The sequence below is a fragment of the Eupeodes corollae genome, chromosome 3, assembly GCF_945859685.1.
Source record: "Eupeodes corollae chromosome 3, idEupCoro1.1, whole genome shotgun sequence".
NCBI classification, from domain to species: Eukaryota; Metazoa; Arthropoda; class Insecta; order Diptera; family Syrphidae; genus Eupeodes; species Eupeodes corollae.
Genome location: NC_079149.1, coordinates 68331192 through 68356957, shown reverse-complemented (window position 1 = coordinate 68356957; position 25766 = coordinate 68331192). Strand labels below are relative to the sequence as shown.

At 34.2% G+C, this 25766-nt stretch overlaps 2 protein-coding genes across 2 annotated transcripts in view; one reads left to right on the top strand and one right to left on the bottom strand.

Moving 5' to 3' along the window:
• The window catches only part of LOC129952196 (protein N-terminal asparagine amidohydrolase), a 76573-nt gene extending 56763 nt beyond the window's left edge, over positions 1–19810 (top strand). Inside the window, exons 3-7 of the mRNA XM_056064671.1 lie at positions 15648–15921; positions 16065–16247; positions 18365–18573; positions 18638–18799; positions 18863–19810. Of these exons, the coding sequence (XP_055920646.1) occupies positions 15669–15921; positions 16065–16247; positions 18365–18573; positions 18638–18799; positions 18863–18988 (933 nt within the window). The 5' untranslated portion in view covers positions 15648–15668 and the 3' untranslated portion in view covers positions 18989–19810. The remainder of the gene's footprint in view (positions 1–15647; positions 15922–16064; positions 16248–18364; positions 18574–18637; positions 18800–18862) is intronic.
• LOC129952187 (carboxylic ester hydrolase-like) lies at positions 465–6248 on the bottom strand. The gene is made up of 6 exons (XM_056064655.1): positions 5355–6248; positions 1481–1691; positions 1243–1424; positions 1035–1179; positions 831–963; positions 465–765 (listed from the first exon to the last, which is right to left on the bottom strand). The coding sequence occupies exons 1-6, from the start codon at positions 6243–6245 to the stop codon at positions 540–542; spliced, it is 1788 nt and encodes a 595-aa protein (XP_055920630.1). The 5' UTR covers positions 6246–6248; the 3' UTR covers positions 465–539.
• Positions 19811–25766: the final 5956 nt, after the last annotated feature.

Below are 25766 nucleotides of genomic sequence, written 5' to 3'. Positions count from 1 at the left end.
CCCAAACGGAGTTACAAACCTAGAAAAGGCATATGCTAAGAGCAGGGCGGGCGGCCACGGTCGTTGCAATCCAAAAAGTTGAATATTTATGAACCCTTACTGCGATTTAAATCAACGAAGTAAATAATTCAATTGCACTTGTCATCTGAATGGCTTCGATTTTATTTATTGGATTTGATTGTAATTTAATTTAAAACGAATCAAATTTGATTGTTATTTTAGTTGAAGACATCAGCAAGTAGACTAGCGGATGGAAGAGCATTTCGTTATGGGTGTTCGTGAGTTGGAATTGTCAATAAATCAGTATCTGATGACGATGATGATGTTGCGTTGTCTTATAGATCTGTTTATCGATATTTTTTTTTGTGGCATTCAGATATTTGGGTGGCAATAAATGGTCTCATTAAATAAAAATGGACATTAATTTGATCGAAGGTCGAGTTGATTGGGGTGGAAAATGTGAATTGAATTAAGATTTATCTTTATTTAAGAGTACATTTTTGTTTAATGTTTTAAATTGATACTTTTATACATTTTTATTATTCTATCGGCTCTGGATAGTCCGGGCTTTGATTACGACCACGCTTGCATGGTTTATCATCCCACTTAAGAGGAAATAATTTTTTCCAAATTCTAAAACGTTCTAAGAAGAGGCCTTCTTTCATAACCAGCTCGTTTCCAATCTCTAAATAATTTTCTTTTTTCAAACTAAACTGTGTCCAATTCAGATTTTTAAGATATTCATCATTTGGGTTGTTTGGATCGCTGAAAATAAAAATGAATTATTAACATTCGATTCCCTCAGAATTTCTTTAAGGGCGTCAGCATACCCAGTTTTAGCAAACTGTGTCCACATTCGAGTTAAACGTTCGATTGTAGTATCTTCGGGATCAGTCTTTTTAAATAAAGGTGCCAAAACTGGAATATGCAGTAAGTAAATCAAATCGTCATGGTGAGCAGTTCCTAAAATTTAAAAAACAAAATGTGAAAGTTATGAATTTCAGTTGATAATATAAACCTCGCAGCTCACTCACCATATGGTTTTTGCTCATCTGCAGGATAATTGAAATGACTATAGCGACCTTTATACGCAAATTTATAATAATGCACTGGAACGTATCGAGCTGCCAGATGGGCAAATCTATGAACCGCGAACGCGATGAGACCATCGCTAAAAAGCTTAAAAAAAAACAAAAAAATAGGTTTGTAAGTGTATTCATTAAATCGTTTTATGTTTCAAACCTTTCCCAATGGTTCGAACGATTCTCCACTCTTAAGCGGCTTATTGTCCAAGTATTCCTTTTTCAAAACAGCACTAATTTCTCTTGATCTTGGGGTATTCCGTTCATAAAGGAAACATATCGGTGCTAATCTATCCCACTCATTGTTCATTTGCTGAAGCATAGACTCATTCTTCATAACATCTGCAAAAATAACGTAAATTATAAATATCAGAAATATTTGTTGATTTTAAATTCACCGTGTCCAATCCCAACAAATTCGTCTTTGGTCATTCCGACGATCAAGGGGATTCTCTGAATTCTTCCGTGCTGAAAAGAATCTAGTGGTTCTTCAATTATAAATCTATCTTGTCCGAATTCCTTTTCAATAACTGGCATCCAATTCAAAACTGGACTCCAACCAAAGTCAAACATATCGTAATGGGTTCGAACAAATTCTTCAGCTGGTGTCTGAAATTTTAACATAATATAGTGATTTTTTAAACATATGAAATAATAAATTGAGTGTAATTGATTGAATCAGCTGTTCGTCAAATGTCAAATGAAATGTGTATTCATAAGAGAGTTGTTTTTGAAATGTCAAAACAAGACGCAAGCTTAAGGCAGTCTTAGGATGAATATTTGAGAATTAAAAATATGATATGGTGCACCAATAATGTCGGTTTCTTGAATTTCTTTAACTTTTGCTACAGAACGTAGTGCTTCAGGAAGTGAAAGTAAAGTTGGTTCAATCAAGAACGAAAATAGAGGAACGAGTGAATAATATCGCAGTTCTGATTTGTACTACTCTTTGGTTTATGGCATTGACATCTAGAAAAACCATTGGATACTTTTCTCCAATACTACTAATCCTTTTGGAGGCCCTTGACTGCTATAAAGCAGACATCACCGACATCCAGGAAATACGATGGGATGGGTCGGGCAAAAAGAGGATGAAAAACTGCGATGTTTACTATGGTGACTGCTACCACGAAAACCAACAGCGATTATTTGAATGCGGCTTTGTCATTGGAGCCAGACTTAGGGAAGAAGTCTTGAGCTATAGGTGCATCAATGAGCGCCTCATGAGCATACGCATCAAGGCTAAATTCGGCAACATTAGCCTGATATGCGCGCACGCCCCCACAGAAGAGAAAGATGACAACACCAAATATATGTTCTTCGAGCTCTATGAGCAATGTCCTAGCACCGATATTAAAATAGTCCTGGGCGACTTTAATACCAAGCTAGGAAGGGAAGACATCTTTGGTGGAACAATCGGGAAGAACAGCCTGCACGACAACACTTCCGACAACGGATTCAGGCTCATAGATTTTGCTGCGGGGCGAAACGTCATGGTAGCCAGTACGCGTTTTCCACACTTCAACATCCACAAAAGAACTTGGACTTCTCCAGATCAATCTACCGCCAACCAGATTGACCATATTGCGATAATGGATGTCCAAACTTTCCGAGGAGCTAACATCGACTCGGACCACTACCTCGTTGTAACCAAGGTAGCACTTCGGGTTTCCAGACCCAAGGCAAAATAGGGAGGTGCTGAGAGAAGGTACAACGTCGAACGGCTACAATCGCCAGAGATCGCCAAATCCTTTTCCGACCGAGTTACAAGTAACCTCTCTCAAAGTTCTCTGCCGCCAATACAATGTATGGAAAACCAGTGGCAACATTGCCAATATGCAATCAGAGAAACTACCTCTGATGTGCTGGGTTTCAAGCAGCCACCAACAAGGAACCCCTGGTTTGATGAGGAATGTCGGCAGGCAAATGCAGCCAAATAGCAAGCACTCAAAGCGGCGCTTCATAAAAGGACGAGAGCTGCTCATGATCTCTATGAGCAGAAGAGGCGAGAGGAACACCGACTTCTCAGAAGGAAAAAGAGAGGGCATGAGAAGCGTGCGGTCGAAGATGTTGAGAGGTTTAAAAGCAGGAATGAAGTTTAAAAGTTTTATAAACAGGTGAAACGAAATTCACAGAAGACGAAAGTGGAAATGACATAGTGGAACCGCAGTCAACGCTGAGGATATGGAAGGACGACTTCTGCGGACTGTATAACTGCGACGACGAACCGAATCCTGCTCTTAGGCAGGATGATCCATTCAACATAGACGACGAAACCCAACAATCCCCTCACTCCCGACTTAGACGAAGTAAAGATTGCCCTATCTAAGCTGAAGTCTAATAAAGCCGCTGGAGTGGATGGCTTGAATGCCGAGCTCTTTAAAGCAGCTGGAGATAAGTTGGTTAGGAGCATGCACCAACTTATCTGTAAGATATGGTCGGAAGAAAGCATGCCCGATGAATGGAACCTCAGTATTGTTTGCCCGATCCTGAAAAAAGGAGACCCTCTAAACTGCAGCACCTATGGAGGAATCAGTCTACTTAACATCGCCGATAAAATCTTCTTTGCCGTAATATTTGAACGTCTAAAGCCCAAAGTCAACTACAACACCAGCGCTGAGATCAAACGCAGAATAGCCCTTGCTAACCGCTGTTTCTTTAGACTAATAAAGCAATTGAGTGTACGGGCTGTACAGCGACGTAGACTTAGTCAGAAGGGTAAAAGTCCAACGACTAAGATGGTTGGAACTTCCAATCAGTATTGTTTTAGACGATCTTCAAATTAACGTCCTCTTATTTGCGGAAGGTACTGTACTGTTGTCAGATAATCCTTTCAATTTACAACAGCTAATTGAGGGTTTTAAGACTAACTGCATTAAATGGAATCTTGAAATAAATCTTGATAAGTCGGAAATAGTAAAATTTCGCAATGGTGGAAGAAAGGTGTCTAATCAATACAAATATCTTGGCGTAGTGTTTAATTACAACATGTTTTGGAATGAGCATCTAACAAAAAGATTGGGAGCATCTAAAAATTTCACCCTCTGGCATACCGAACTACTTTGATGATTCCAATTCACGAAATATGATTTCCATAATTTTTAAAGCTCGCTGCGGGCTCCTTCATATCAATCTAAGATCCTTCCAAGGAGATACAGTTGGAATATGTACATTATGTAATATGGATGAATCGAAAAATACCATGAACTTTATTGGAACCTGCCCAGTATTCAAAACGTACAGAAGAAAATTTCATGGCAGCAGCATGCTTGCTCATTCTCAACATTCTTAATGGCTACTGCTACTCAAACTTATATTACTTACTAAGGTTAATAAATGTTTAAATTTCCTTTTTAACTTAAAGTTATTGTCAAAACTAATTTTTAACCAGTAATACTCATTTTTTGTAAAATCTTTTTAAAAATAAAATTTTATATGTATATCTATCTATGTATAAACACTTTTAATATTTAAAACACAAATGTTTTCCTGTAATCATTTTTACCAAATCAGAGCTTAATCAAATTTCAATAAATATAATGGAATAATCCAACTGGAAATATATTCCTTTTGGATTAACTCCCTTAAAAAAACTTCTTTAAAAAATTCAAAAACATATACCCCTAAAAACTATATGGGTTTTAAATCATGGCGTATGTCGTATGAACAACTATTTGAAGTTCAAAAAACTTGATGTCATACGAAAACTAACCTAGCGATTATTTCTAAGTTTTCTTCTATGATAGACAAATCTTTGCTATTATAACTATGTATTTTTCGATTTTCAATTAAACACGTTTTTTAAGAACGGGTATTTTGAAAACTTGAGTAGATAGTTAACATCAAAGTTTAGATTCAAAATAAGCACTTAAAAAAATGGTTTGGGCTTCATATGCATAGAGTTAAATAAAGACTTACATACATATATGTATATAACTAAAATGATTTAAACTGTATCTAGAGGACAAAGACGGAGAATTGTTATACAATTTTCTGTTAAGCTATATGTTTTGTTTTATCTTAGTCTTAAAACGCGTTTTAGGTTGTTTTTACCATTTTTATAAGGATGTATTTTAAAAAAACTTGATGTGACAGACAAATTAAAAGGCAAGATTTAAATTCAGGACATGCCAGTGTTTTGAAAAATTTCTTTAAAAAGAGTATAAACTGTTAAGAATACCTTTTTTATCAGTTCCGTTTCTAATTGACATTTGTGGAATTATTTCCAAAAACTAAAGTTCACGAGCCTTAAAATAACTTTAAATTACTTACTTTTCTTAAACACTGCACCATAGCATTAATATTACTTGTTGGACAATTAACCAATTCTGCTTGTCTTTTGGCCAAATCCACTTGTTCGTTTGGATATCTGTACTGCGAAACCGGCGATGCACTCATTGTTATCCCTCTATGGAATAATCCCTTAGACATTGGTGAGGCCATATGCAAGCCTATACTAAAGCTCCCAGCACTGTAGCCGACGAGTGTCACGGAATTTGGATCACCTCCGAATTTGCGTATGTGATCTCTTACCCATTTAAATGCCAGAACTTGATCCTTAAGTCCAGCATTACCAGGTGCATCCGAAGTCCCTAAAGCAAGAAAGCCCAGAGTTCCTAACCGAAAGTTAATTGTAACAAAAACTATATCATCACGATCCATTATCAGTTGTGGCCCGGAAAAATATTTGCTCTGCCCAGAAACGGCATAAAAGCCACCCGGGTGAAGATAGATAATTACTGGTTTGAGCGCTTTTTCGTCCAAATTCCTTGAGTACACATTTAGACGCAAACAATCTTCCGAATAATCCGTCGAGTTGAATGGTATTTGTGGACACATTGGTCCATCTTCTGTGGCATCGAATACTTTTGGCTTCCACGGGCTGACAGGTTGAGCTTGTTTAAATCGAAATTCGTTCACTGGCGAATTGGCATATCGAATCCCCCGAAAAGAATAAAAGTCTTTTCCCAAACGTGATTTTAATATACTTCCGCGTATAGCACCGAGACTCGTAGTGACTTCGACTGCAGAAGCAGTAGCCCAAGCCAAACAAATTATCAATCCGGCGATGTAGCTTGTAATCATTGTCAGCGATGACTGTCGAGTGTCGAGTGTCGACTGAGAACTGAATTCTCCATGATTAAACTGCATGCATTTATACATAAATATTGCTTTGAGGGAAAACCCAATGATTTCAACTGAAAAAAAAACTTCTTAAAATTCTTTTAAAGTATTCAATGATGGCAAAAGTAAGTGATCTACATAATACTCAATTGTAATCTCTTTCAGTTTTCAATATAATATATGTACAAGTACATAATAATAAAGGTGAAAGATCATAAAAATAAACAAAACCTATTTTGCTGCAAAACTCATATATTAACAGCCGCCTAGAGCGGCAAGTTTGAGTGAGACACTAATTTTACTAGATTGATAAGAATTATTGGGCTTTTCGTTGGTAATATCAGATTGAATTAAGATCACTGCTTTGATATTTTTTAACATTGTTGTGCTGGACGTATTTTTGTGCTTGTGCATTAGTTTAAAAATATAAGTTATCAAACTGTACACCAGTTGACAAAAAAATCAATGTTTTGTTTACTTAAAAAAAATACGACTTTATTTGATTATTCTAAATGCAATTTGGGATTTTCCAAATTACGTTTTCAAATAAAGATTGCTTTCTTAAATTAATCTAACTTATTAGTTATTTTCTTAACTGCTGAATGCACTCATTCCAAACGTCATTTTCGAGAATTGAAACAAATACAGATTATCAAATCATTTTTTAGAATCTGTTTATCTGAAGTCAATTTATTTTGTATTGCTTTTTTGCATTTTATCGACAATGAAAGTTCTAACTTAAAAAAAAAAATCATTTCTTTTGGATGCTGTTCAAATTGAATTCGTATCGTTTTAATCTTTTTCCCGATCCCGATAGTAAAAATCTTCAATCTTCTATCTCCTTTTAGCTTTCAAACTATAAGTATTTTATAAATACATCATTCGATCCATTGTTTACGGTTCGTAAAAATGTTTCTTTCTTTAGCTCGGTATTTACCTTGCGCCATTCTTTACCTCGGCCGTCCGATCCGAATACATTGTATTTGCTCTCATCAGCAAATATGACTGTTTTCTAGCAATCCAATGGCTAATATGGGTTTCTCTTAAGGTTTTGCAGAATCCACCTTTAGTGATGTTCATTTAAGATTTTTGAACGTCCAGGATTGGGCTTAAAATCTATCCTAATTTCATTTTTTGAGCTCCGGATGATATTTCCAACAGTGCTCTTTGGAATTTTCAACAAGCAACGAAATAAAATGTAAAATTCTGGGTGTATGTATATTTTGTATGGACTATTGTTTTAAAATGACCCAATCATTTTGTGAGAAACTTTACTTAAAAACTTCAAACTCGACAGGTAAACATTTTTTAATACATTTTTTAAACAGATGACATTAAAATTTAATGTTGAACGCGCAGAATAAGCAATAGTAAGTAGTTCAAGAGTTTCTTTGCAGTCAATTCACCTAAACTATTTTTAATACATTAATAGGATTACAAATCAATTTACCCCCTACGAAAAAATCGAGTCGTTTTTCATTTAAAAAATTTGTTAAGATATTAATTTATTTGTTTTTATATAAGCTGATTTCTGTCTTACACCTTTTTACCTTGGTTTTAAAGACAAGAATTATACTCCTCGATCCCAAATGTTATATCCATACGTTTAAGTTACTCATCTTTTGAGGACTATCTACTTATATGTTAATTTGCATTAGTGAGTATCAAATGCGACTGTCAAATAAAAGTTGTTTTTTTGTGTTTTTCTTTTTAAACTCTAGATATTCAAATCCAAGTTGTTTTTGTTTGTTTATGTTTCACCACAACAACTTGAAATTAATGTCAGTTGCCAGCTTTTCTGAGAATGAAACTCACAATCAGTTAAATGCCTTAATATACGATACACGTCTATGGTCTACTTACAACGTATAATCATAATTTCTTAAGAAACCTTACAAAGGGGATTTTTTCTCAATTGTCAACTGAATAATACTCGTGTATTGATTCCCATGAGCAAACAAAACAGGTACATTACATAGACTCTTCCACGTACGTGACTTCAATTTTATTAATTATAGCAGTTCTTTTTTATTTTACTTAATTATTTTTAAGTAATATATGTACAAAGAAATAAAACAATTAAATCGACACAGTGTTAAGTAAAAATAAAATAAGGGTCACTTAACTATGTAAAAACAAAAATAAGCCATAATATAGTTCCAATTATTTCGTAGTTTCAAGTTGGCAATGCTGGCAACTCATACCTGTCAAACTCAGCTGTCATTTTTGTTTGCTTTATAAATGGCTGCACTTGATTGTGTGTTTGTTGGCAACGCCAAACCAACTACTTTAGTATGTCCTATGCCTATCCAGTGTTGCCATAATCTCAAATTTCATAATGCTAGATTTCAAATTTTATAATGCTAGATCGTATGGGAGCTCAAAAAACAAAATGCTAGATTTTAAAATCCATATAAAACGTCTATATCGATGATTAAAAAACAAACATCTTAAAAAATGCAAAAAAAATATTTATTTTTACATACAAATATCTAACAGACATAGGTATATAACAAAAAAAAATAATTCAAAAATAACAAATTCTAAAGCTTTCTATGTTAATAGTTATTTACAGCACAATATTTTTAAGTATAGGAACATTTTATAGTTAATTATTTAATTTTAAAACATTCAGACTTATCACATTCTTATTTATAGTTTTTAAAAATTAATTTCTTATCTATCTTATAATTTTAGATAAATAACGAGTTATCCCAAAGTTCTTCATATTAATACTGTTCTTCACCCTTAGGTTTTTCGCGCTGTGCTGAGACTCCAACTTATACTTTAAAAAATTCATGAGTTTTTTTAAGCGTATGTGTGAATCTTCGTGATTTCGCGTTATTATGGTTAAATCAGAACGGTTTGTAATTTCAAAAAAAAGAAGATTTTTTCAAACAATATGATATAATCAAACCAATCTTTTGAAATCAATTTTGGCATTCAAGAATGCAAAACTCAAAAACAATAATGCCAGAAAAGCATTTAGCATTATTTTAAAATTTCATAATGCTTTTCTCTTCTCTATAATGCTAGATCTAGCATTAATAATGCCGTTATGGGAACACTGTGCCTATCCTACTTATACGAAGAAAATGGAAGAAAGAAGAACAGTCGGCTTTATGATTTAAACGAAGAAGGGCAGAATGTCAGCCATCTTAAATATAAAATAATTTTGATACATTATATTTGTTTTGATAAATAAAAACTTTTTTGAATTCATTTTTAATTACTTCAAAAACATAACAGTGTTGGATAGGTTGTTCTGGATAGTTGGATTTTGAGATACCTTTTTAAACGAGCTGGATACCTAAATTTTGCACAAAATAAAAACAAGTGTCATTTGTTCCCAATGAGCAAACAAGGATTTAGATTTCGTGGCCCAAAACTATTGAAAAAAAACTGTCAATGCATTATTTCAATAATTCGTCAGATATTCAGCAAAAACAATAAACATTCTAAATAAATTTTCTGGTTCCTTCAAAAATAAATTCGTACTTTAAATCAGCTGTTCCGTTAGATGCCAACATATACCAAAAATTCTTGGATACCTTTATATTCCGACTTCCCAGCTGTTCTTTTATAAGTAAAACACTAACAAAAAGGTATCCGGATAACCTTTCCGTCTGTGACTGAACGCAGCCATTGTTAAAGGAAAGTAACATACGAATCGAATGTTTACCTTTAACATTTTATTTCCCACTTAACAAGAATTAACAGGAGAGCAAGGAAACATCATTGAACTAAAAATCACACCATACTATTTTTATGGTTTTTATGCAATGGGAGTTTACACTTACACTCGTAGTGCCAACTAAAATATAATAAAAAATATGTATGTTAGCATTAACTTAGCTACATACATATGTAAAACATATGACGTGATTGTCTTGCTTAAAAACCAATTAATGCCCAAACACACACAAAATTGAACTTTTCAAATAAATGCTTATCGAAAGCAACCTCCCAATTCTTAATGCTGCATGCTTCTGCAAATGACAAAAGCAATCATTTTCAGCCAATAAAATATATCATCCAACAATCAAACTTAATAAACATAACAAGTTATTTTGTTCGCACTATACTGCGATTGCAAGAGGATTCCAAGAGATTCGTAATGTTAAAATTATATCATAAATTCACACCGAATCCCGAATACCCTTAAATATAGTATCCGACAAATTAAATATGAAGACATTACGAATTTACAATTATTATGTGTGTTGCGTTCTGAAGTAACTCTTTTTCGCCACAAAAGAACAGAGGCACAGAGTCACTGCAACACAACTCATGTCGCAGAAACCAGCATTTTACATTTTTGAATACCCCATTCCCTTTATGCATAATGTTTAAACTAAGTCCACTTCGATCACGCGCCCACCTCTAGAAGCAAATTGAAATTTTCAAATTACCAATATTGGTTCGTGGCCTGCAAGCTTGAAGTTCGTTTGCTCCTTCTTTTCGTTAGTCCCTTTTGAGATTCACATTTAATAAAACCCACTCCCGAGTCCCGAGGTGCAGATGCAGATACAAATCATCTGCATGAAATTATTTACGACCAACACAGCAAATGACGCAAAAAACTACGACCGATGATGGTAGTTGGCCAAGAGTTTGTGCCAACACTGACTTCGAGCAGGAAATTGAGGGACACAGAAGGGGCGTTAATCATAATGCACAGACACAGGCACAGGCACAGAGACACGGATTCGGATTCGGATTCGGATTTTGCGTCCCAATAAAATGGCACTTGGATAAAAGTTTGACCCAAAGGTACATTTATCTATCAACATCACCCACTGGCTTGGCTTGCCTTAAAATGCTGCTCGACCTGTTTGGCGTTCGATTCGGGTATATGATGGTAAAAGTGCCACAAAATGTAAAACACTAATTAATTATCTTGGAACGGTGTGGTGTACATGGTGTACAATGGGTGCAAGTACAGCACCCGATTTCCTTTCAAGGGTCGAATTTGTCGAATATGACAAATTACATGTGACTTGTGAAGGTATAAAAGTAACTTGCCAAGTGATACAGTATCTAACAAAAGAAAAACCTCTTATTTATATATTAACTTTGCATACAAATTTATTGTAATCAATTCAATTCAAGATTTTTATATTTCTTGACGTTTTAGGGTATCTTAATCAAAGGTTTTAGAAAGATATCTTGTCGTTGTGTACGAATGGTCGTACGTCAGTACGTCAAGGGCGAACGTAGGTAGGGGTTTTTGTATTAAGCTAAGTATTATTAACACAGAGATGATCTCTTTCGCCATGTTTCTTATGGCTAAAAATGAAAAATTTTAAACAAAAAATGACCTTGTTGTACTCATTTTTAAAACGATCTCCGATCGGCCATTTATAACATTTAAATATCGAAACACCGAAAAATTGTTCGGTTAATTTATATTAGTTTTAACTGTAAACAAAAATCTTTTAACTTAACTTTTTTCACTTCTTGAATTGTGAGACAAGAATATTTTAAAACAAAAACAGCAACCCTTTTTGCCTTTGTCGCGTTTTTTCCCTGTTTTTCAAGACCAAGAATCAAATTAATAATGAAAGTTACGTGATGTCTCCTAAATTCAATATTTTTAAACATTTGAATGCGTTTCTGCCTTTAAACATACCTCAATGTAAGACACAAAATAATATGGTTAATATTCATAGTCCTATTTTAAACCAAAGTCTTTTTGAACTAGAGTCTAAATTTAACATAAAGGTTAGACACATTTGCTATTCATAAAGAATTTGCCAGCTCTGTTTAGTTAGAAACAAGTTTAAGGCATATTTTGAAAATTTTCACTTAAACTTATACAAAATGGCTTTTAGAGGGTAACAAAATAATAGCCAAAATCTTTGAAACCCTTTAAACTATTTTGTTTGCTGTTAGTTTATAATTTTTATGAAGGCGGGCTGGTGGTTTAACGACTTGGAAGAGATACTCGAATTTCGATCTATAATATATAGATGGTCTTTCATAAACTTGACAGTTTTTTTTTCTTGAATCGATACCTTTCATACAAATCGTCTTTATCTATTTCAAAGGGGTCCAATCGGGTTAAGAAGAGATTTCGGTTTTTGTTATTTGGTAGCATTCCAACATCCATATATGCTTAAGTCTTTTGCTATTTTAATTTTTGTTTTTCAATTTTCAAATAAAATGTCTCGTAACTTAATTTACTAAATCAGTTTCTTTATTTTTGACGTTTAATAGATTTCGAAACAGCTTAAACATATGTAGGTTGCGTCGTGTTTATTTTTAGACCCCAGATTATCGTTTTAAAATGGGTTTAAATTGTCTATAAATAACATAAACTGAAGTTTAATTTAGCAAAGACAAAATCAGAACTTATCTTCTTTGTAAAGGGTCTGAACGCATTCAAAAACATTATTTCTAATAGTCTCATGGTGAGTTTAAGAAAAACGTGCCTATTTCAAAATTCAATCTAGAACTATGAAAATTTTAAAATCTCACCGCATCTCTTTGTTTCTGTAACTCACATTTATTCATGTGTGAGTTTAACCTAAAATGATGGGATCGACAACGTTTGACATTTAAAATAAAAGAATAATATTATATATACTTTTTGAATGTTTTTACTTCAACTTTGATTGAAACTTAGCTAAACAATACATTCTTGGATACGGAACTTTCAATTCAAATTATCAAGTGTACAGACGTGATAGACACTGCTTGAGCGACATCAGCACTGTAGGAGGTGGACTTTTGCTTGCCGTCAAAAATTGCTTGATATGCACTTTGGTTGACGACTTTCATCAATCTGATGTAGAAATGATTTGCATAAAAGTTAAAACTGAGGCAGGACTGCTTTACATTATCGCCACATATATACCTCCAAGCTCTCTTAACAGTCTTAGAAGATTTCAATCTTCCAAACTTGATCTGGACTAAACAGACAATTGGCGGTCTTTCTTCATATGGACTAAGCCAATTTAATGGGATTGCCAACAACTTCAACAAAATATTGGACCTTATATTCTTCTCGGACACACTCAATGCTCATATTGCTGTAAATTCAGCCAATACCCTACTTGTCGAAGAAGACCGACATCACCCAGCATTTGACCTATCTTTCAATTTTAATTTACATAGATACAAAGAAAATCTTGAATTTAAATTTAAAAAATGCAGACTTAATGAACTTTTCAACCTGTTATGTAATGTAACTGCAATCTTTCGCACCATTTCGAAAATCGCGCAATATTTCTAAATCTCCTCCATGGTTTGACTCTTGCCTTAAAAACTTAAAAAAATAAAAGAAACCAGGCCTGGACTAAATATAATAAAACAAAAGCTGATAATAACTTAATAATATAGAATGAGCTAAGAAATATGTTTATTGACTATTCAGATATTCTTTATAATGAGTTTATTTTAAATACTGAAACCGACATAAAAAAAAAAACAACCCAGAGTTATGTTAATTGTAAGAGAAATACTGACGGGTATCCAAAATGCATGTCTTTCAACAACGAACTGAGCCATGACTCTGAAAAAAATTCAAATATATTTGCAAATTTTTTCAAAGATGCTTTCGAAGTAGCTAACTCCTGTCAAACGCCTGAGTCATTGGCCTTCTTACAAAATTTCCCTCATTTGAATTCAATTAGTCTTTGGATCTCTAAAGAGGAAATCGTTCGCGAAGCTTCAGAACTTGACGTTTGTTAAAGCCCTGGTCCAGATGGTGTACCTTCTCATATTTTGCTCATCCTCTTTATCCTATCCTCTTCATATTCTTTTTAATGAATCGCTCAAATCTTCAATTTTTTTTTAGGACCTTAACTGTTTATTTTGTAAGTTAACGACTTACCTTCTATTATAAAACAATCATCTGTTTTAATTTACGCTGATGACATTAAAATTTTCGAACGTATTGACTGACTTGGGGACTGTTTACTCCTACAAGTAGATCTAAATAGTTTTCGCTAATTGTTTTTTTTATAAATAAGCTTTTACTAAACATAGACAAATGTAAATCAATGTGTTTTACACACAAACAAAATGTTTTGACTTTCAATTATCAATTAGACTCTTTTTATTTGACTAAACTCCCTACTTCCTCTGACCTAGGTAACTTCTTTAAATAACATTTGTAAGACCAACATTGGAATATGGTTGCATAATATGGGCTCCCTTTTATTCAGACCATAAAAACAGAATAGAAAGAGTACAAAGAAGATTCATGCGCTTTTGCCTCCGTTTCTTCCCATGGTCCAATAGGCTTGAACTTTCACCGTACAATCATAGACTCACGCTCATAAATCTTCCATCGCTTTCTTAACACAGAGAGTACATTCAGCTGTGCTTTATTATAAAATTAACAAATGGGTCAGTCACCATCAATTTTGGAACACTTAAACTTTATGTATAGCCGTTCAAGTATTAGATGACAAGTTCCTTTACGTCCTATATCAAGCAGATCGAACTATGGTAAAAACAGTCCCCTCAAGCGATTCTTTTTAAAGTATAACATTCAAAGTAAATGTTTTCAATACTTTAGTTTAGCGTTTTTTTTTTGCAAATTGCTTTAAGCATTGTAAATCTATAAATCTAAGAATAAGTGTTATATTAGTCTTGAGTTCTAACGTTAGTCTGTTTAACGAATTCAATAAATAAAGACGAAATGATTCCATTCTATATACAAAATATTGTTGTTAACATAAAGTAATGTCCTTAGAAAAATCTATTGAGCATATTTTTGTAAGGATACACACCTTCAAAAAATACAGATATTGAGATCCAACTTATTTTATCACATGTATGACTTCATTGTTAACTTAAATTGAGTTTTTATAAAAATAGCAAAGAACAAAAAAAAATTACAAAGAACGAACATCCCAGCTTATTTTTTAAGAATAAAATGAGAAATAAAAAATAATTAAATATGTGAACCGACTTAGTGAATGAATAAATAAAAATGATTGACTGTTAGTATAAATGAATTATGCAATAGATCTATAAATGAATTATGCAATAAATCATGGAACAAATAGTGGTATTTTTTCTAAAGAAAGTGCTTCGCGTATAAAATTAAATAGAAAAACATTACAAACATTTTATACTCAAGCCTTTTAGTAATACATACTGTATTAGACTTATCTGACATTCGACACCCATAAAGATTATCTTCATTTTTGTCAACAAAAAAAAACACTAGACTCCATTGGTTTTTGTAGCTAACGCTGGGATTATAGTATCCATTTATCATGATGGAGTTATGGATTAGTAGGTGCCTCCAAGAGGCAACTTGCTTGTGCCAGCTTATATTCTTTATGCATATAATCTAAGATTAAATTAGTCAAATCCTCTTGCAACAAGTTTGCTTAAAAATTGTAAGTTTTTGCTTGTTTATTTTTGTACATCAAAAATAATCTAAAATTTGAATCTAATCAATTTTGTTTTTTTATTCGGCAGATTAAATAAACCGAAATCAAAATGGTTCTAGTACTAAATGGAGTTCTTCAAGATGATTGCCCGATGGATACGAATACACTTTTCCTTCAACATCCAGTATACAGAGATTATGCATCACAGCTTCTGTCGATACCTACAAAACCAATCGGCGCTTGTGGTCTTTTGTACGTTGGGCAAAGAGAAATGGCTGCAGTAGCACCTCATGACAAGAATGTTAACATAATTGGAGCCGACGATGCAACTACTTGCATAATTGTTGTTGTAAGACATTCAGGTAAGACTTTCTTTGTAAATCTTTCCGATATAAATTTTGTCAAAGAGTTTTTCTTACTTATACAAGTTTTGTGTCTCGAGTATACAATATACATATCCTTTCCTTGAGTTTAAGTTTTGATTTTTTGTTTAATATATTTTAAGGATCTGGTGCAGTTGCCTTGGCACATTTTGATGGAACGGGTGTTGATGAAGCGGTCACTGCAATGGTTACTCGTGTTCAGGAATTGGCTTTGGGCTATCCAGAAGGACGAATCGAACTTCAGTTAATTGGAGGATACAGAGATCCACAAGGATATGGGGAAGACGTTTTCTTTAGTATAATGCGTACGTATTTAATTAAATTTCTCAAGTACTCTTGTGCTCGTCTAAGAATTCTGCATGATGCATACATATACAACTAAATAATTTAAAAGTTTATGTTAGGAGTGAATATTAAATTTCCAGCCAGGTTGTTTAAAGTGTGCATTTTACTCAATTAAACAAAACGTCTTGCTGGGTCCATAGGTTTGGATTTTAATGATTTGATATTAAGGATATTGATATTCTGTTAAAGATTAGAAACAGTTGAATAGAAATTTAGATTTTTCTTTAATAACTTTGGTTGCGTATAAGCTCGTAGAGAGACAGAGCATAGTGACTTACAAGTTTACAACTCTCCACCATTCCTGTTTGCGAGTAATTTGACGGATGAAGGCGACCTATATGCCGAATCTGAATGTCTAATCTGAGATGATAGAAACGTGTTTGAATTTATTTTTCTTAATTTGTTAACGCAGCCTTTAACTAATCGATGAAGCTAGGTGTGCAAATTATAAAAACATCTACCACCACTTAGAGTCGGTCACCGCAATGTTAAGGGCGTTAGCTCCAAATTTCAGTCGTAATTCTTGCGCTGTCTCAATGGCTTAATACAAAAAATCAAAATACAAAATATTCTTTATTGGTCGGGCGAAAATCTATAAATTACAATCGATTTATTGAAAAGTTTGAAGAGAAGTTCGTGCGATTTAAAGCCTTTAGATTCTTTTCTTTGGGGCTACTTTAAGCCATTGATTTATGCCCAAAAGCCGATGACGTTGGTAGGGCTACGAACCATTATTGGACGGGAAATAGCAGCCGTTTTTGATCAAATGTTTGGACTAGTCATGAAAAATTGGAGCCAAAAAATCTTCCGCTGCAAACTTGCCCGCGGTAAATATATGAACGAAATCGAGATTCATTCATAAATTTTTTGATTGTACTTCAATCACATAAAAAATGTTTTTAAAACATTTTAAATGGTTTACATTTTATTTAAACAAAAACGTTTCTTACAATTAGCAGCGAAAACGTAATTTGGAATAGTAAAGTTAGTTATTTCAAAGTCATAAAATCTCCGTGCAAAAATGAGATCCCGAAGGTGATCAAGGGAAATCAGATGTGAGTAAAACTCATCAAAAATTTGTCTTAGACCATTATAGAGCATCGTGCATTCTCCATCGTCTTCTGCACAAATTGATAAGTTTGACAGGGGTGCTAAGACTAGACATTGATCTGTAAAGCTTTTCCTTACAGATGCTGTCATACGCGGCTTTAAAAACGATACAAAGATGGTGGGTATCGATTTGAAGTTCCTGGTTTTTTCCAACACTGGCCGTAATGTGAATACTTGGTCAAGGTTGGACTTTCCTGGTCTGTAGCCACACTGACAACCTATTAGGTTGTTGACGTCCCCAACACTAGATTATTTTAACAACGACCAATAGTTGAAATACTCAATTAAACAGCATAACAGATACTTTAATTTGCAATGTAGTTCTCAGAATAAGCTGAGAAAATATGTAGCTTTACTTCTGAATTAAGTCAAATAATAAAAGATATTAATCTGGAACCATAACTAATCATTCAGTTTCTCTTTCTAATATTTTAATTTTGTGTAAGGTGTGTATTTAAACTCAAAACAGTCTATTACGGACAATACAGTGCAACTTCTGTGATCCCATTTCTTAAGTCACATTCATCCTAAAAAAAGAAAAATTAAAATCGTATATACTCGTATTTCTGTTTTGTTAAGTGTATCTTATCGATTTTGTTTTCCAGTGAAATTAGTTTTACATGAGGTCCAGATCGCAACTAATTTCCATTTTTTTTTTAAATGATACAATTTAAAAACATCTTTTTGTCAATAGAACGTGATTCTAGGAAATTGTCAATACACAACCAATAAATCGATTATCAATAAAAAAAAAGTGTGATAAGAACTTCAACATGAGTGTAGCCTAATCTTTGATTACCTTGTATAAATTGATTTACTATTCATTTAATATATTTAACTCGATCCTTTTAATAAATAAATTAACAATGTAACACAAATTATTATGCAAGAAAAACACTTTTAAGTTGTATGCATTCATGTAATTTAAAAATATCTTTATTATTAACTTTTTATTTCTCTCTTTTAGAATCATTCCACAAACATCATCTTGAAATAGATCTTACACAAGCCTGCGTCGGTGAACTGAACACAATTCTTCGCGGTGACATCAATTTTCCAATTATCTATGGTATAGGCGTTAATATTAAAACCGGTGAAATTTTCCCAGCTACATTCCCCGAACGGGGACCTGATCTACAACTGAGGGAGGCAAGAACATTCTTAGGAGCACAAACGGTAACGTTTCCTTCATGATACAAACAAACAGTATTTATACATAGATATATTTTCTATCAAACAGGTTTTAGATATTTATGATTCATCAATTGGCATGCTGCGTATTGGCCCATTCAACTATGACCCCTTGCGTGGTGTCGATCTATGGCTTGCACAGACCGATGAATTCCTCTTGCAGCATTTATCATCGAGTCCTGATGTTGAGCCTGCCCACTTTGCAATGCAGGTGAGTTAAAGAATCTGTCCAAACCGTTGTCCGAAATAATCAATCCTTGTATTCCGTCTATAGATGAGATCAACGATTAAATTCATTCAAGAGAATCAGTTTCCCGCCATCACTGTGTTCCGGGACAATCGTCCACGTTATTATCGTCGTGACGAAACCACTGGTTGCTGGGCTCCAGTAAGATACTGAAAGATGACGCTTACGACGAAAACGAGGCGGGTGTGTGACATCTATTAATTAATTAAAATATAAAAAAAAAACTAAAGCCAGCGAAATTGTTGTTTTGCAAAGCGCAAGGTGATATTTATTTATAAAAAAAAAAAGAAAATATAAAACATTACACTGAAAAAATTAATTTTAAATGAATTATACATTTCTTTTTGTTATTGGACCTAAGCATATGCAATCTATTAGATTAGCAAATGAGATTCTTAAGAATAATTACACATTTATTAGCTCTTGTTGTTTTCTTTTTTTGTGTATCTTCCTAAAGTTTTAATGAAGCTTTGTTAAATTAATTAAAATGTGCACTCAGTATTTGTTAACTGATTAAAGTTATTGCTAAAATGCTAAAGTCGATCTATTAAATGAATTGAAAATAAGAATAGATACGTTATAAATGAACTTAAACTTTATTTTCTCAAAACTGCTTATAGTGAATTTTCTATAAAACGTGATATGTAAATGCAATGCGACGAACATTAAAACATATGAAATGTAAGAATTCGGACAGAATTTTTATATATTTACACCTTTTGAAGTTTAATCAATTATTAATATATACGAGTATAAACACAAAATAATACAAACTTGAACTTGCAAAAAAGGAACATGCAATTAAAATAAAGAATAAAAAATTAAAAATTACTTGACACTGTTATTAACATAAAACAATCCCTTATATACTATGTGAAGATAACTTATACACTAAATAATATATGGCTTGGCTACTATGAATTAAGTAAATTGAATTAAATAAATCGTATAAATATGCGGAAATTGATAATTTTACTTTTGGTTTATGAATGGTTTGATTTTTCTTACTTCACGATCAGGATTTCAGATTCAAAAGGAAGCTATCGACCAACATCTAGTTAAAATGTTTAACCATCTTACTTTTTCAAAAGGAAAGAATGCATTCAAAGCTAAATTTATGTCGTAAATACTTTTTAAAAATTGGAATTTAATTTCGCCACATCTCGGTTGCCATCTCTAGGAAATTGAAGGCTTATTTAAATTGCTCTAGTTTAAAGACTTTATTATAATAAAATTAATTAAAAGCACAAGCAATTAAAAGTCAAAATACAGATCATAGACGTTTTATATGAATAATAGTGAAAATCAAGTGAAACTTAATTCAACCTGGTGTTTGGGCTCTGTTAGTGGAGCCTTGTGCAGCACATTAGTAAAGGATAAAGATTAGACAAAGAACAGTTGGTCAAATACTCAAGGAAGCGGAGGATGCATTTGAAGTTATTCAATCCTTCAAATACCTTGGGTCAATAATGAAGAACATAAAGAATAAATACGCCGACTGCTGCTCAAAGCCAACATAGCCTTTATAGCCTGTCAACGCTTTTTAAATCTAGGAACCTTATCATAACTTCTTAGCTGCTTTTACATCTATGCAATCTGCTGATATCGTTACAAAAATTAAGCTCTGTAGACTCTGATTTATTCAATTTATTTCAATATTAAAATTTTTGGAATAATACCGGAAAGGGAATGCAGTCCAGCAATGTTCAAACAGCATGAGATGCCTGCAAATAACAGAAACGACTTAATAATACCTACCCATATGTGTTTTTGTTTACTTAAATGATTTTATTTGTTATGAAGTACTCTTTTCATTAATCTAAATGCTTATTAGAAATGCAATTTTATGCCTTAATTTTACAGGTAGGTACATAACCTTGAGAAAAAATGACTTTTCTATTCGAAAATATTCATGCCGATTATAGAATGAATGGACAGGTTCAGACAACTTAAGGGATTAATTGAAAGTAAAGCAATTTTCTAGTATCTGATTGCTCGGGTGCCAAAAATGTTCCTTTCAATTTAGAAAACTCAATTGGAAGGTTAGGGTTAGGTTAGGTTATAGTGGCTGTCCAAGATGGAACGGACACACTTAGGCCAGTTTAATGGCCCATTGTGATACCACATGAATCTTGAGGCTTTCTCCTAAGCTCAATGGAACCAGTTAGAGTCTCTTACGAAACGTGAGAGGCTGATTATCCCGATATGATTAAGATCGTTTAGATCGTTAAAGAAGAATTCTCCTAGGTAATTCTTGCGTTTTCGAGCTAGAGCAGGGCATGTGCAGAGAAGATGAAGAACCGTTTCTTCCTCTTCCTCGTCCATACAGCTTCTGCAAAAGTCATTTGAGAATACGCCTAGTCTCATGGCGTGCTTTCCTATTGGACAGTGTCCGGTTATGACACCTATTATCGAGCTTATATGCGATCTGCTTAGAGAGAGCAAGCACCTTGAACGTTTTAAATCCAGTGTTGGCCAGATGTTTTTTGTGGCTTGACACGTGGTGATGTTGGTCCACCTGGTGCCTGCCCTCCTCACAGCGTCTTGCATTAGTAGCAGTTTACAAGTAGCGATTGGTATGCCAGTACTTGCCAAACGTGGTAGGATGGGTTGTACTGTTATATCACGTTTTCTTTGAGCCAAGACAAGACTTCCTTAATCGCCAAAAGTTCCGCCTGGAACACGCTACAATGATTGGGAAGGCGGAATGAGAGACTTAATTTCAGTCGTTCAGAGTACACACCACCACCAACCCCTTCTTTGGTCTTTGAGCCATCTGTGTAAAAGTGGATTGACTCATCCTCTAAGAATGTCCTATCCTCCCAAAAAGATCTGGGAGGTATAGAAATCTGGAAATTCCTATCGAATTGTAGTTGGGGGATGGTGTAGTCTGTGTGCTTTGGAATTGATTCTAAGTACCTTAGAATTACGGAGTGGCCAATGTTGTTGTTAGTCCACTGCGACGAAGCATTGAGGCGGATAGCAGAGCTTGCAGCTATTTGTTTACTAAATATGTCAAGAGGTGTAAGGTAGAGCAAGGTGTCCAGTGCCGCAGACGGAATCGTGCGAAGCGATCCGCTTATACATAGGCAGGCTGAACGTTGAACTTTATTTAACTTATCCCTGTTTATACCTTTCTCTAAAGCAGTCCACCATACTGCTACACCGTACGTTAAAACTCTATTGGAAAGTTGACTGGAAAAATAGTCAAGAAAAATGGCAGGTTCAGACGACATAAGGGACTTCATTTGCAGTCAACTGCGTTCTTTGAACGTAAATTTTGGGCAAGGCAACTACTTAGTTTTTTAAGTGTCATTAAATTTAAACTAGGAACAGATGATTGTGCGAAAACTACCAAAACTACAAGTACGTCCTAAATTTTGTATCTTAAAAAATATTGCTTATTTCTTTTCCAATTTGACCCTTTTACATATGTAAAACATCAAATACAACTTTGTAGAAAATAAATAAATCACAGAGTTATAAAGTTCAGCTTTCAGTTGAATACAAAATTATGATAAGCCGTCATTTTGACGTAAGTGGAATTGGCCGACAGTTAGGGAGATTTTTTCTTGACTAGCTTTCTAATAAAGTTGCCTTAATTGGAAGGCAATTTTTTGGCAGCTGGCAAATCAAATGCTAGAAACTTAACCTTTCCTTATGTCGTCTAGACCCGCGCCATCTCTTTTAGTATCAAGTTAGGCATACTAAACGGCGCACTACAGCGCTAATTGGATCTCAGGCTAGGTTGCCTTGAGATCGCCATTTTTTCCTAGGCATACTAAAGTCAGAATGCCAGCTGATAATGCTTTCATAACTCCGGGATTTATTTATTAAGTGCAGAATTGTATGAATTGAATGTTTTGTGTTTCGTTTGTGTGATCAATTCTCAATTCTGCATGTTTAACAAGACCTTATTATTCTATACATATTTTAATAATGGAAGCGATTAAAAAAAAGTTCTTACGATTTTATTTAAACTGTCTTCCTTGATTTTCTTGGAAACCTGCTGCCCCTCATTCTTAAAGACTTACTTTTGTTAACCTTCCTTCCTTGACAAAAAATAGAAAATAATTACATTTGTATTTAATTAAAAAATAAAATTAGGTGGCCCAACAGTCCGTAGAGAAATTGGGCCTAGTGACTTACAACTCTCAACCATTCCTGTGTTCGAGTCATGTCAGGGATGGAGGGGACCTACAGTTTCTATGCCGAATCCTTATTTGGAAAAGCACTTATCATGACAAGATTTACTCTTGAAAGCCTTATTTATTCCTCGCAAAAGACACTACCTGTGAAAGTTAGGTGTCATAGATTGAACCCAAGACAACAGTCTACTGCCACTACAGTATACGGCAGCCGGACACCGCGAAACGCTTAGTGGCTTACGTGACGAAATGCCATCATACGATTTTATTTTGCGGCACAGTTCGATCAGCCACTTCAAGACACGATTAATTGTGACTAAACCTGAAAAAAAGTGAATACTACTACTCTTATCATGCAGCCACAGTGTTAGCACTAGAAAGAATAGAGCGGGTTTAAAAGGAATTGTCGGTATACATTGGTTTTGAATTCCTGAATACTGCAATTACAAGGAAAAACAGAGTGCGGTAAGGCATTCCACATTTTCGTAGTACGGCTAAAGAACGAATCTCTGCATTTGAGCATTCCTAAAAGCGCGAGTATTACGGTTGAACTGTTTAAGGAAAGGAAGGGTTAAAAAAACGGTCAAAAACGGTCAGACAAGAGACCTTACGACAATGTTCAAGCCAAGTAAATGAACTTATGATGATATTATCATCTATCAATTTAAATGCTCCACGTTCAATACTATCCAAGAGGCTTAAGTAAGTTGCATGAGCACCAGCCCAGAGATGGGAGTTATACTCAAGCTTCGGACGTATATAAGTCTTGTAGATAACAGCCAGATCAGAAGGTGTGAAACATTTCTTGCATCGCCTAAGAAAACCCAAACACCTTGCGGCATTTTTGGCGACATCGCGTATGTGATCATTCCACAAGAGGTGGTTGGTGACACATATACCGAGAATATCGAGGTGTTCAGTCTTATTGATGCAAGTGAAATCCAATGGGGGTATATGTCGCTTTAACGATACAAGACAGCGTTGCTTTTTCGAATCATTAAATTCCACGCGGTTTCTTAATCCCCATTGAACAATGCTGCTTAGGTCGGAATTTAATGAGCTTATCATATTTTGTCGTTACAGTTCCACATCCAAGGAAGAGGGATGTGAGTCTGAAAACGAATATGAAAAGCTAAGAGTACTTTCGTCAGGGAAACTGAAATGAGAAAGAGTGTTGGAGATAGAACAGAGCCCTGGGGCAAACCAGCATTTATTTTGTGGTTTTCAGACTTCAATCCATCCAATACTACTTGTATTGCATTATCCGAAAGGTAGTTACTAATCCAATGAAGACGGGGATTCATGAAAACCGAAAGAACGCATTTTCGATAAGAGAGCCTAATGCCAAACCATATCTAATGCTTTTGAAATATCTAGTGCAATAATCTTACCTTTCCCAAAGCGATATAAAGATTTGTTCCACTGTTCGGTGAGATGAACCATGAGATCACCAGTGGACCTATTTTTTCGAAAGCCGACGTACTGACGGTCATTAAGAAGCTTTCGATATTCAAGATATTTCTTGAGCTGATAAATAATCAGCATTTCCATGACCTTGGAAAGAAGGGACGTAAGTGCAATCGGTTGGTAATTTGAGACTGAGAAAGATTCGCTCTTTTTTGGGTATGGGCTGGGCAAATGCAGGTTTCCATCCTCTCTTAACGAGACCTCAGGAGTAGGACAGATGAAAAAGCTCAGGCACTGGTATTGCCAGCGTTGAAGAACAACTCTTTAGAACAATAGCGGGGACATGTTCTGAAGAACTATGAACTATGGTATTTATTGCCCTAATAATCAATTAATGAAAATATTTAATACATTTTATTTTGTAATTAGTTCACCAAAAGACAATTTTGTCTGGTAACTCTTTTATAGCCAAACCACAACTTCACGTTCGGGCTGGCGGACTTTGACATTTCGAATAAAATAATGGATTCTTATGTGGCACCGTTTTATATCGTAATTTTGTAAATGTCAGAACAAGGTTAAGTCAAAGCAAAAGTAGACCTATTTTCTATTTGGCTGGGCGATCGACAGTTTATTTTGCAGGTTCAGACAACATAAGGGACTTCATTTGCAGTCAACCGCATTCTTTGAAAGTACATTTTAACCTAGACAACAAGTTCGTTTTCAAGTGTCATACAAATAAAACTTAGAACTTTACTTCACTAACCTCTTCTTTGTTTACAAACCACTTCTTAGGCAAGCTACAAGTTCATTGTGGCATTTTAGATTATTACTTATTCCTTTTTGAATTTGACAAGGAACCCTTTTACATAAAGCATAATTTGGAATTGTGCGGAAAATAAATAAATAGTATAGTAAAGTTCAATTTTCACTTGATTAAATAAAACAATATCAACTGTCATTTTGACATAATAAGACCTGACTTGATAGTCAGGGAGATTTTTCTTGACTAATATCCCAGTCAATTTTCCAATTTTTGGCAGCTTGCCAACTAGATATTAGAAACTTACTTTACTTTCAGCTCCCTTATGTCGTCTGAACCTGACCACTGTCTCTATAAAATTTGTAATGTATTTAAGTACACAAAACTACCACCGGTGTACTATTAAGTTGTAACCGGTGGTAGTAGTTTTTGTGTTGTGTTCTGTTGTAGTGTTGGCCGCGTGTAGTCGTTATTGTGAACTTGCAGCATTTATCAGTGCATGCGATGTTTGTTCGTGCTCCCCATCAGGGTCTTTGCTGCTGGATTGAACGACTTGGCTCGAGCTTGCTTTGAGCCTACTCGTTGAGTGTCTGGGTCAAAATAGGGTGATACA

Bases quoted from the DNA above. Each gene is read 5' to 3' on its own strand.
- LOC129952187 (XM_056064655.1), bottom strand. From the start codon at position 6,245: ATGTATAAATGCATGCAGTTTAATCATGGAGAATTCAGTTCTCAGTCG. The intron at 964-1,034 runs GTGAGTGAGCTG...TTTAAATTTTAG, and splicing joins AGATGAGCAAAAACCATATG to GAACTGCTCACCATGACGAT. The intron at 766-830 runs GTATGCTGACGC...TTTTATTTTCAG, and splicing joins ACACAGTTTGCTAAAACTGG to CGATCCAAACAACCCAAATG.